At 41.0% G+C, this 12,573-nt stretch overlaps 1 protein-coding gene across 8 annotated transcripts in view; it reads right to left on the minus strand.

The window, feature by feature from the left end:
• The window catches only part of TMEM39A (transmembrane protein 39A), a 37,291-nt gene extending 30,638 nt beyond the window's left edge, over window positions 1-6,653 (minus strand). For 3 of the 8 annotated variants that reach the window (XM_023213992.1, XM_023214000.1, XM_023213936.1), the window contains exons 1-2: window positions 6,299-6,644; window positions 4,930-5,116 (exon numbers count right to left, since the gene is read on the minus strand). In XM_023213992.1, the coding sequence (XP_023069760.1) occupies window positions 4,930-5,042 (113 nt within the window). In that variant the 5' untranslated portion in view covers window positions 5,043-5,116; window positions 6,299-6,644. Of the gene's footprint in view, window positions 1-4,929; window positions 5,117-6,298 lie in introns of all 8 variants that reach the window. The other 5 variants (XM_023213964.3, XM_023213946.1, XM_023213954.1 and 2 more) reach the window with 5 other exon arrangements.
• Between the last annotated feature and the right edge of the window lie 5,920 nt (window positions 6,654-12,573).

Raw genomic sequence — 12,573 nt, forward strand, 5'->3', positions numbered from 1 at the left:
GTAAACAAATATAGTTATGAAAAAGAGATATCCCTTAAAACACAAAAAGATGCAGATATTTTAATCCCTATCTTCTTATTGTTCTTTCTTCCATGCTCTTTTACAGATTAGAAATAGCTAGGCTACCTAAAGGTATAAGACGGAAGTAGGAGAAAAGTTTCCTTTGCTTATATGCCTGAGAATACTTACAGAGATCTAAGGGTCTACTGTTATTTACAGACCAAAGAAAAGAAGCTTGGCTTAGATACTTCCAAAGAAGATTTGAGAGAAGGAACAAAATTAGCGTTACCATTCTACTCTAAAATTTCCAAATATAGAAATTGGTATGTAGCACTTACAGTACTTTAAGTGACTCATGGGAATATGAACTCTGCTCATTCTGAACAGTTAAGAATACTATGGCAGAAACTCAGAAGACCTAGAAGGGAAGAACAGGAACTGGTGGACGAGGGTATGGAAAAAATTATAAGTTTCTTCTTCTCATTCCCAGAGTATACTCCAATAGAACAAGCCTACCAAATAATACATTGTGAACCACCAATAGGTCTCAGAACCATACCTGCTCAATCATAAATTAGTCTTTGAGGTGGGTCACAGCACTGTAAAAACTCCAGAAGGCACCATTCCACAAAATACAACACGAAAGGCAGCCTCTGAAGTTTACAAGTTGGCAGACTTGCATGAAGAGAATTACAACAAGAAGCCAATCTACTCCCTCACTCCAGTTGGTTTATGAAATTAAAAACTCTGATGAGAAGTTACAAGGTTACGAGCCTCTACTCCAGACAAACTAAAAATTCTTATTTCCCTTCAGTCAAAAAGCTAATGGGGAATACATGCCAAATTACTTGTTATGACTTAATGGTTAAAAGGTTCTTACAGAATTTTTCCCAAGTGAAGCAGACAAACGTGTTTTTACCATTAACAAAGTCAATAAAATGCTAGGCCTCAAAAAAGATATTCAAAACAAAGTAGAAAAGACCTACACTTGTCATACTCTATACAGCCTTGACTATTAAACGTTAAGCCAGAAAACAAAGAGACCAAGGTCAAATAAAACGAGATCTGGCTGGGTGCAGTGGCTCACGCCTGTAATCCCAGCCCTTTGGGAGGCTGAGGCAGGCGGATCACGAGGTCAGGAGTTCGAGACCAGCCTGGCCAACATGGTGAAACCCTGTCTCTACTAAAAATACAAAATTAGCTGGGTGTGGTGGCATGTGCCTGTAATCCTAGCTACTCGGGAGGCTAAGGCACGAGAATTGCCTGAACCAAGGAGGCAGACATTGCAATGAGCCGAGATTGTGCCACTGCACTCCAGCCTGGTGACAGAACAAGACTCTGTCTCAAAAATAAAGAAATAAAAATAAATAAATAAAATAAATGAGATCTAGAGATCTGGAGCATCAGTGGAAAAAAAGTACTCCAATATAAATATAAAAGGAATCTATGAGATTATGTCTTCTCTATCTGATCTATAAAGTTGAAAACTTGAGAAGATATATAATCATTTTTAAAACTAAAATAAACAGATTTAGTCAATATATCTCAGAAAATCAGTCACAGAGGTATTATTTAGGAAAAAATTCAAGTGTTATTCCTCTAATAGAATATTAAAAATAGGGCTGGGCGCAGTGGCTCACGCCTGTAATCCCAGCACTTTGGGAAGCCGAAGCGGGTGGATCAAAATTAGTCAGGTATGGTGGCACATGTCTGTAATCCTAGCTACTCGGGAGGCTGAGGCAGGAGAATCGCTTGAACCCAGGAGGCGGAGGTTGCAGTGAGCCAAGATAGCACCACTGCACTCCAGCCTGGGCAACAAGAGCAAAACTCCATCTCAAAAACAAAACAAAACAAAAAATACATACATACATACATATATAAATACAGATTTAAGAATCTGTTCAGAACCCATATAAATTCTCTAGCAATGAGTTGTGACAACACATGTGAAGTGCTAGTCATCCAGGAAAGCTCATTAGAGACTTGATGTCCAGGGTTTTTACTGGGGGCTGGCCACATGGGCACCTTCTTCCTCGCAGTACCAAAATTCGAGACTTCCAAAAGGAAAGCAGGTGTTCAGCATAGCTACTCTTAGGAAGGCCTGCTTACAAGGCTTACATCTGGCAACCATGACTAGTAAACAGTTCCCTACAGTGAGATAAACTTTCCCTAAATAACAAGAATGGCTCACTGTGCCTAAACTGTATATAAACAATGTGGTTTATGCTGAACACCTGTGTTTTGTCCTTGCATATAAAGTTTGTGTGTGGGAAAGGGTTAACACAGCAGGCCTGAGACTGACTGTTACGGAGCCAGCAAGCAGCAGAATTTAGGGAAGCAAATGGATGAAGGAAGAAAGATTCAAAGGCCTAAAGAGGAATAGAAGAGATAGGGAAAGCAGTGATCATTTGGACGTGTTCAGGTATGTTATTAACAAAGTATATGCAAGGAATAAGCAAAGGAAAAAACAGTTCTTCTCAAATAAGATTCTCCCTCAATCAGGAGCTCTCTAAGAAATCCAGAAATACACAATATACCTTCCCTTTTTAAAAGGATAATACTCTAAACACATTGTGGCAAGAACAAATCCCTGCTCCCCAAAGGTGGAAAGCAGGACAAGGAACTACAATTTCAATCTTGACTGTGTTACCAAACTAGCTCCTTGACATTCTAGAGTTTAACTTCACCAATCAGACCACAACCACCTACCAAACAGGGGCAATGCTCTCCTCTCCAGTTGACCTATGTCAGTCTTGCAGAATCAAAGGTATCATCCAAAAGTATACAATACTTAAGCAATTATCTATTTCCCTCCAATACTCTACAGACACTCCAGAAGTGAGTTCTCCTCATCTGGACACTCCTTCTTTCTATATATCCTTCCTAAAACTATATTATAAGCTATCTGCTGGTTCTTTCATGTTTTTATACCTCCTCCCCAGGTCTTTTATAACAAATTATTCCAGCTGCTTGCTTCCTACCAAGAAACAAATATAAAGCTTTCTTTTTCCCAATTTCTCTAGGTAAACATGTCACAAAATAATCACTCAATAATAATAATCTTGGTAACTTTTCAAACCATAAACAATTATTTCTTTCATTTTAAAATGTTGAAAATACTTTCTTCTACCCACTTTCTCCTTCCCCCACAGTTAATTGCTAAATAAACATATGTTAAAGGAGGAGAGAAAGGCAGATTAAAGCAACCATGGTTGGAACCTCGAATACCAGGATAGAAGAGCTACAGTGAAGGCAGAGAAAAGAATACCAAACCCAGTCAAGAGCAGAGGTATTTTCCAAATGTTCCTACTTCTTCCCAGTAAACCATCTGCAGACTCCAAGTGCAAGCAGAAGCATCTACAAATGACATTTTCATTGGCTTTCAGTTCTTTTTAATAGCAGAACACTTTATTTTCCTTTCCCCATAATATTTTACATAGTATCTTAATATTTAAAACACATAGGAAAATGAGTCAGTCTAATTAAGAGAAGACTAGGAAACCTCAAGCCTAGACTATTAGGCCTGCCTGATCCATTTTCCCTTCTAAGCCCTCCTACAGCAACACCTGAGACACTGAAGAGCGATTTCATGGGACAGTCTGAGAACATTTTTATCTGAGAACATAATTATCTAGAGGAATCCTCAAAGCCAAAGTCAAAGAGAATGTACAAAGAACTGCTAGAGTTAATACAGAGGCAAAGTTAGAATTTTTTAGCTAGCTAGAATCCTAGTTAGGGACAGCCAGGATTTTCCATCACAACTTGAAAGTACTGAATCAATAAGTTGATGGTATATATTAATAAAATTAAGGTATGTACCTGAAATAGCAAACAACTTTTATCTCAATACCTATATTAGATAGTACCTTTCTTCAAAAGCATTTTCGCATATTCTTTCTTATTTTTAAACATATAAAATAATATTTATTATATGTAGAAAATGTGTAAAATTCAGTAAAGTTTTTTAAAGTTACTGCAATTTACTACTTCATTTATTTCAACATTCTGCTATGATGCAAACAGTATCACCATTTTTAAAATAAGGAAATCCAAAGAACAGCAGAGTAAAATATACTCTAGCATAAAGTAGTTCTATATACATACATAAACAAAACTTGGATTAAAAATTAGTATGAGAATCGGAGACTGGAAAAATCCCTTCAAACTGGAATTTCAGGGAGAGCTCCACTGAAATGATGAGATCAGAACTAATTTTAAAGATTGGAAGAGGGATTGGAAAGTCAGGAAAAAAAAAGGGCAAAGGTCAGGCCTAGAAAACAAAAGTGCATTAATGCCATCGGGCCTGAAAACACAGCAGTAGTGATTGCTAGCTCTGAAAATTAAAATCAAGGCAAGAGAAAAACTTTTTTCAGGGAGGAAGGAGAAACTAGCTGGCAGAAATTATCTTGAGCAAATGCTTGATTAGGTAAAAGCATCTCTTTGCACTGCTACATTATCAAACCTCCTGATGGCATGAGCTACCCCAGCTAATAAACAGCTAATGTTTATTAAGACCAAACAATTTTTTGACAATTTAAAATTCTTGATGGAATCTGACGTATAATTTCAGCTGGGAGTTTTAATTTGCCCTCTAAAAAAAGAATGCTTATAAGTAGATAAACCATCACACTTACCTTGTATTTTCATTCACTTCTCCCTTCTTCTAATAGATAAAAAGGGGATAACTAGAATTTAGATGATCGGCCAAAAGAAAGAATGGGACTGCTTTCACTTTGTGGGCCCCATATCACATCTTGTTACCTCCAAAGTATTTTGAAATTCTGAATTTTGTCTTCAAAGGCAGGATTTCTACCTCAGTGTCAAGAATTAATCTCAATAAGCAAATATCTGAATGACAAGATGACTTTTATGTTAGTCTTACTGATGATAGGACATTACAAATTATATATAGCCTTATTTTTTCTTTACCTGTTTCTCAAGCCTGTTCCATTGCCACAGCCCCCACCAACCAAAGTCTGCAAAGAAGGTAAAGCTGAACGGCTTAGCTGTTGCCGACTAGGGCCCCTCCTTCCACCGGGCATGTCCAGGAACCAGTCTGCTTCCAGTGCCACCTGTAGTTGCAACCCAGGTTAATGGTTGTCAACCAGTTTCAATTCTGAACGATAACAAAAACATTTAAATATCAGTAGACTATTTTTAAAGTAGGCAACAAAACAACGAGAAAGAAAGAGTGAACAGACCTTACAAAAGAAGATTTTCAAACGAATGTTCCCAGTGTCTACTACCTACGTTATTCGAATTAAAGGATCATTGAGACTCTAATGGGTCAAACCCTAAGTTCTGATCTAAGCTCTGTTAAGCTTTAGGCAAGTCATGATTTGTGTCTTTTGTCAATTGATTCGTATCGTATATAAGATATTATAATCAGATAGAAGTTTAAAAGAAACATTATATCTTATACATTTCCTGCTCAATGTTTCACACTTAAATTCCTTGAAATATAGAAGAATCGGCATTTTATAAAACATTAGGTTTTGTTATCAAGGGATATGGGTTGTGAGTTCAGATGGTCACATATTATCTGACCTTATCCGAAGAAGTTAACTTCTGAGTGTGTTTCTTCACTGTGGGGAAAAAAAAAAAAGTGTTCCCTGTTCTGTAGAGGTTGTCAGGACTGAGGAAGTGGAATCAAACGGTACCAGTAGTTCTCTTAACTGTTTAAAAGTAAAACTGTTCAAGTAGTATCTCTATATGTTAGGGTTAAAATATTGAAAGTAACTCTTTAAGTGGATGTCCGCTCCAGAAAAGCTGGTGTAAAATCATATAGAAATTACTGAAACTGCAAGATTAAGAGGCAAGTAAAAGATAAAGATTCTCACTGGAGACAAAAAAAAAAAAAAAAAAGTTATTTTCATCATTCTCCGGCAAATATCATGATTCTGCCAATATGGATACCAATGTTTCCTAAACAATACAACTAAAACCCCAAGGATGACACTGGAAAAACCCTTGTTTTCAAGTGCTCCCTATTCCTAACAGCTTTCGGCTGTAAACTAATCCCAAGTGAAACAAAGCATTCAAACCGCTGGATGCAGGGGCTGCTGGTCCTTGCTCCATTAACGAGCAGAGGGAAAGAAAAGTGCAGGAAAAAACCTGGGACGGAAGAGGTGAGAGTATGGGGTGGGGTGGGGTGGACTGCAGGAGACCACAAACTTCAGCAGACTGGTCCCAAAGAGAAGTCCGCAGAGAGGTGGACAAAGCAGTCTCCGCCGCACATCCAAGAGGGCCGAGGCAGGTCCAGGACAGCTGGACCTTGCGGCAGCTCAGTAATACTCACGCATGGAAAAGTCCCAGCCGGTGGGGCGGGATCCCTAGAAAGCGGCGACAACTTTACAGACTGGACCCCAGGTAAGGGAACTCCCTCCCCGCGTTGAAACGCTGCAAACCAGCTGCTTGGACGCAGGCAGCCCCCGCTTAGAGAATCAAGAAAAGGTGTCCAGGCTTCGGGCTGCCAGACTCAGACCCAGACTCCGAAGCAGTTCCAGTGCCAGAGCTAAAGCTAGAGCCAGAGCCTGATACCTTCAGCACCCATCCCCAGCCTCCATTACCGCGGAGCTGAGCAGACGTGGCAGCGCACGGCGATGACGTCAGCTACGCGACCGCGGTCCGCCCCAGCCGCTAGTAGGCCACCGGAACCAGCCTGCACGCCAACCCTTCCCACTTGCACCTGCGCAGTGGGGTTCGCCTGCTCCTCTCGACTCGCGGTCCCGCCCCTTCCGGCCAGCCTTGGCCAACGCATTTCCTCCTTTGGCCTCAGTCAGCTAGCGGCTACAAGGTGCGGGCACCGTGCTACTGATCCTTCTTGTTGTCTCTTGGACTCCATGTAATAACCATGTACAAGTTATCACCCCCAATTTACAGATGAGTATAGATTAGGAGGTGTCACCTAGGGTGACGTCATTGTTAAGTGAGGGAGCCCAAGTCATGAAGTCATGCGTCAGCATCCAACCCTGCGCTTATTGTTTGCTAAGAACTAGACAGATGCTGTGGATACAAAGTCTCAGAGTCTAGTAGAAGAGAGGAGACACCAAGAAAATACAGTAATTACCATTTGTTACAATAAATGCAATATTAAAAGTATGTCCAAGGTCCAGAGATAGCATGCAACACTAATGAATTCTGTCGGATGGTGGTGGTGTCAATACCAAGAAAAGCTTTGCAAAGAGCTTGGGGTTTCAGCCAAGATTCCACAAGGCATAGGGGCTTTGTGGGAGAATGGCAGTCCTCCTGGAGAAGTGGCAGATTAAAAAGGTAAAGATCTGTGAGCAACGTCATGATGAGTTCAGAAATTGCCAATAGTTTGGTATTAGAAAAAGTAAAAGTGTCAAAAGGAGCATTTGTGTAATCTTTCACTCCAGAGATTTTAAGCTCCTTAATAGAAAGTTGTTTGTATTGACTGCATGATTAACCTTTATTAAGAATTTGTTGTGTCAGGCACTGGATTAGTAGCTTCACACATTTCATTTAAATCTCACAACATTTTGATAGTTTCTACTATGGTTCCTATTTTACAGAAGAAACTGAAGTTGTTGAAAATAGCCTTCCTGGCCAGGCAGGATGGCTCATGACTACAATTCCAACACTGGGAGGCCAAGGCAGGAGGATTACTTGAGCCCAAGAGTTGGAGACCACCCTGAGCAATATAGTGGGACCTTGTCTCTAAAAAAAAAGTTAAAAAATCAGTCGGTCGGCCGGGCGCGGTGGCTCAAGCCTGTAATCCCAGCACTTTGGGAGGCCGAGACGGGCGGATCATGAGGTCAGGAGATCGAGACCATCCTGGCTAACATGGTGAAACCCCGTCTCTACTAAAAATACAAAAACTAGCCGGGCGAGGTGGCGGGCGCCTGTAGTCCCAGCTACTCCGGAGGAGGCTGAGGCAGGAGAATGGCGTAAACCCGGGAGGCGGAGCTTGCAGTGAGCTGAGATCCGGCCACTGCACTCCAGTCCGGGCGACAGAACGAGACTCCGCCTCAAAAAAAAAAAAAAAAAATCAGTCGGTCACAGTGGCTCATGCCTGTAGTCCCACCTACTTGGGAGGCTGAGGTGGGAGGACCACTTGAGCCCTGGAGGTCAAGTTTGCAGTGAGTCGAGATCGTGCCACTGCACTCCAGCCTGGGCAACGGAGAGAGACCCCGTCTCAAAAATAATAATAATAATAATAATAATAATAATACTAGAAAAAAAAGAAAAAAAAATAGCCTGGCTGGTAAGTGCCAGAACTAGAATTTAGAGCCAGAATGACTGATATCGAAACCAGTAAGTTTACTAATATTCCCAAATATTTCTAATGTCCCAAAGTATCACAGAGCTGTCACTTCGGAATACAAAGAAGTCTCCAACTTAGGGTGGTTTGACTCACAATTTTTCGATTTTATGATGGTGCAAAACCAACACTCATTCAGTAGAAACTGTACTGCCAGTACTCATACAACTGTTGTGTTTTTTTTCATTTTTAAGTACAGTCATGTGTCCCATAATGATGTTTCAATCAATGAAAGACCACATAAATGATGGTGAGCCCATGAGAGTATAATAGAACTGAAAAATTCTTATTGACTAATGATGTAGCTGTCTTTATGTTGTAGTGCAGTGTATCCTGGTGTACACAAACCTGCACTACCAGTTGTATAAAAGTATAGCACAGGCAATTATGTACAGTATAGCATACTAAATAATGATAATAACTTACTTTGTTACTGGTTTATGTATTTACTATACTATACGTTTATTGTTATTTTAGATTGTACTCCTTCTACTTATTTTAAAAAATGAAAGTTAACTGTAAAACAACCTTGGACAGGTCTTTCAGAAGGTATTCCAGAAGAAGGCATTGTTATCATAGGAGTTGGCAGCTCCATCTGTGTTACTGCCCCTAAAGATCTTCCAGAGGGACAAGATGTGGAGGTGAAAGATAGTGATATTGATGATCCTGACCCTGCGTAGGCCTGACCCAAACACACATGTGTGTGTTTGCGTATTAGTTTTCAACAAAATAGTTTAAAAAGTGAAAAAGAAAATAAAACATTTTAGAAATAGGAAAAAAAAAGCTTATAGAATAAAGATAGAAAGAAAGAAAATAGGTCGGGTGCAGTGGCTCATGTCTATAATCCCAGCACTTTGGGAGGCTAGGAGTTTAACAGCAGCCTGGCCAACATGGTGAAACCCTGTTTCTACTAAAAATACAAAAATTAGCCAGGTGTTATGGTGAACACCTGTAATCCCAGCTACTCAGGAGGCTGAGGCATGAGAATTGCTTGAACCTGGGAGGCAGAAGTTGCAGTCAGCTGAGATCACGCCACTACACTCCAGCCTGGGCAACAGTGTGAGACTGTCTCAAAAAAAAAAAAGAAAGAAAATATTTTTGTACAGCTGCACAATGTGCTTGCGTTTTAAGCTAAGTGTTATTACAAAGTCAAAAAGTTGAAAAAAATGAAAAAGTTTGTACAGTAAAAAGTTACAGTAAGCTAATTTATTACTGAATAAAGAAAAATTGTTTATAAGTTTAGTATGGTCTAACTATAGTGTTTATAAAATCTATAGTAGCGTAATGTCCTAGGTGTTGACATTTACTCACCACTCACTGACTCATTCAGAGCAACTTTCAGTCCTGCAAGCTCCATTCACGGTAAGTGCCTTATACAGGTATATAATTTTTACTCATTTACTGTACCTTTTCTACATTTAGATACACCAATACTTACCATTGTGTTAGAATTGCCTGTCATATTCAGTACATTAACATGCTGAATAGGTTTGTAGCCTAGGAGCAATAGGCTATAGCAAATATCCTCAGTATGCAGTAGGCTATACTAGGTAGGTTTGTGTAAGTATACTCTATGATGTTCACACAACAACAAAATTGCCTGACACATTTCTCAAAACATATTCCCATTGTTAAACAACACATGACTGTACTGCACACCTTCCTGGAAGTAGAAAAAAATTTGACTAAAGTTTCATTTGGATTCCAGAAGAAATATGCTGTAGTTTTGGGGATACATTTTTTCTTCCTCTCTGTTCACCCAAAGTGAGCCTCACTCATACAAAAACTGGGTGGTTCTGCCCTGGTGGAATATAGACCAAATGCCCGTATGGGTGTAATATGTGACTGATATGGCCCATTCCTATGTAATCAACATTATTTTCTCTTCCACCATTCCTCAACGTGCATCCTAAAGCCACTACTACTGTCAAGCTAAATTTGATCCCCACCTTCTGCATATTATGGCTCCCATATTTTTAGTGAGTCCAGAACAATATTCCTTAACTGCAACATATCCTTTTCTTCTGTACAAAATACACCCCTCCTACCCCTTTCTCCAGATTTCCACTTCATATTGATCTTTTCCTCCGCTGGAACCAGTGGCACTTAACTATTGCCTTAAATTGTAAACTATCTCTAAGGAAGCATATTTGTCTTCCCTACTAGTTCTAAACACCTGGGAGCACAGATTTGATCTTGTACTTCTCTGTATTTCCATATTTCCACAAAGCTTAGGGATATAACCATATACATTTTAGAAAATAGATAAATATGGCTGGGTGCGGTGACTCACGCCTGTAATCCCAGCACTTTGGGAGGCTGAGACGGGCAGATCACCTGAGGTCTGGAGTTCAAGACAGCCTGACCAATATGGAGAAACCCCGTCTCTACTAAAAATACAAAATTAGCCGGGTGTGGTGGCACATGCCTGTAATGCCAACTACTCAGGAGGCTGAGGCAGGAGAATTGCTTGAACCCAGGAGGTGGAGGTTGTGGTGAGCCAATATTGAGTCATTGCACTCCAGCCTGTGCAACAAGAGCAAAATTCCATCTCAAAAAAAAAAAAAAAGGCTGGGCGCAGTGGCTCAAGCCTGTAATCTCAGCACTTTGGGAGGCCGAGGCAGGCGGATCACAAGGTCAGGCATTCGAGACCAGCCTGGCCAACATGGTGAAACCCCATCTCTACTAAAAATACAAAAATTACCTAGGCGTGGTGGCGCTCGCCTATAATCCCAGCTACTCAAGAGGCTGAGGCGGGAGAATCGCTTGAACCTGGGAGGTGGAGGTTGCAGTGAGCTGAGATCATGCTACTGCACTCCAGCCTGGGTGACAGAGTGAGACTCTGTCTCAAAAAAAGAAAGAAAATAAGTATTTGTAGTTCTATGATCACTAAATACATCTACGCTGACCTATATATACCTATATAAAGATATATACCTGTACTATACTATATACCTATATTGTCCAGTATCATGTTGCCCACTGTCAAGAAACAAAATTTCACCAAATTTAGTTTAAAGTTCTTGGCCGAGCCTGGTGGCTCATGCCTGTAACCCCAGCACTTTGGGAGGCCGAGGCAGGCAGATCACCCAAGGTCAGGAGTTCGAGACCAACCTGGCCAACATGGTGAAACCCTGTCTCTACTAAAAATACAAAAATTAGCCGGGCGTGGTGATGCACTCCTGTAATCCCAGCTACTTGGGAGACTGAGACAGGAGAATCGCTTGAACCCGGGAGGCAGACGTCGCAGTGAGTCAAGATTGTGCCACTGCACTCCAGCCTGGGCAACAGAGCAAGACTGTACTCTGTCTCAAAAAAAAAAAAAAAAAATCTAATTGGCTTTTATTAGTGATTCATGAATCAGGCAGCATCTCAGCTATGAAACAGAAAAGTGTTCCAATGAGCTGAGCAGAAGGGGTTGGGCTTATAGGCAGAAAAGGGCTGAAAAAAGCTGAAATAAGGAACAAAAAGCAGATTGGTCATTTTGAAGTTACTTTCTTTAAAGAGTTACATCAGAGGGGGCTTCGTTATCATGCCAGCACAGGTATATGGGCCCCTGCTCCTATTTGTTGGAAAACTGGCCTCTTTTACAGTTGAGTTTAATTATGTGGCACCTAGGACAAATGCCTCCATTCTGATTTTGTCTACTGTCTTGAGGCCTAGTGCCAGAGATCAGTCCCAAACAACGACCTGCTATAAACTTTAATACCACTGATATTTTTCCCTACATCTAAGTCCCCCCAACTGTTATAAATTTATATTACAGCCGGGCGCGGTGGCTCAAGCCTGTAATACCAGCACTTTGGGAGGCCGAGACTGGCGGATCACCAGGTCAGGAGATCGAGACTAACCTGGCTAACACGGTGAAACCCCGTCTCTACTAAAAAATACAAAAAAAAAGCTAGCCGGGCGAGGTGGTGGGCGCCTGTAATCCTAGCTACTCGGGAGGCTGAGGCAGAAGAATGGCGTGAACCCGGAGGCGGAGCTTGCAGTGAGCCGAGATAGCGCCACTGCACTCCAGCCTGGGCGACACAGCGAGACTCCGTCTCAAAAAAAAAAATAAATAAAAATAAAAATAAATTCATATTACAAAGGGACCCCTGCTATGCTAATTGCAACCTTTGGGTCTAACCGTGCTGTACACACACACACACACACGCGCGCGCGCGCGCGCGCGTTCAACGAATCTATGCTATTTTATAGGCAATTTGATGTCAAGAGAAGAACTATTTAGCCTAGGCTCTATGCCAAGCCTTGGTTGTGCCACTAACTGTGAAACATACCCTCTC

This window comes from Piliocolobus tephrosceles, chromosome 2, assembly GCF_002776525.5.
Source record: "Piliocolobus tephrosceles isolate RC106 chromosome 2, ASM277652v3, whole genome shotgun sequence".
NCBI classification, from domain to species: domain Eukaryota; kingdom Metazoa; phylum Chordata; class Mammalia; order Primates; family Cercopithecidae; genus Piliocolobus; species Piliocolobus tephrosceles.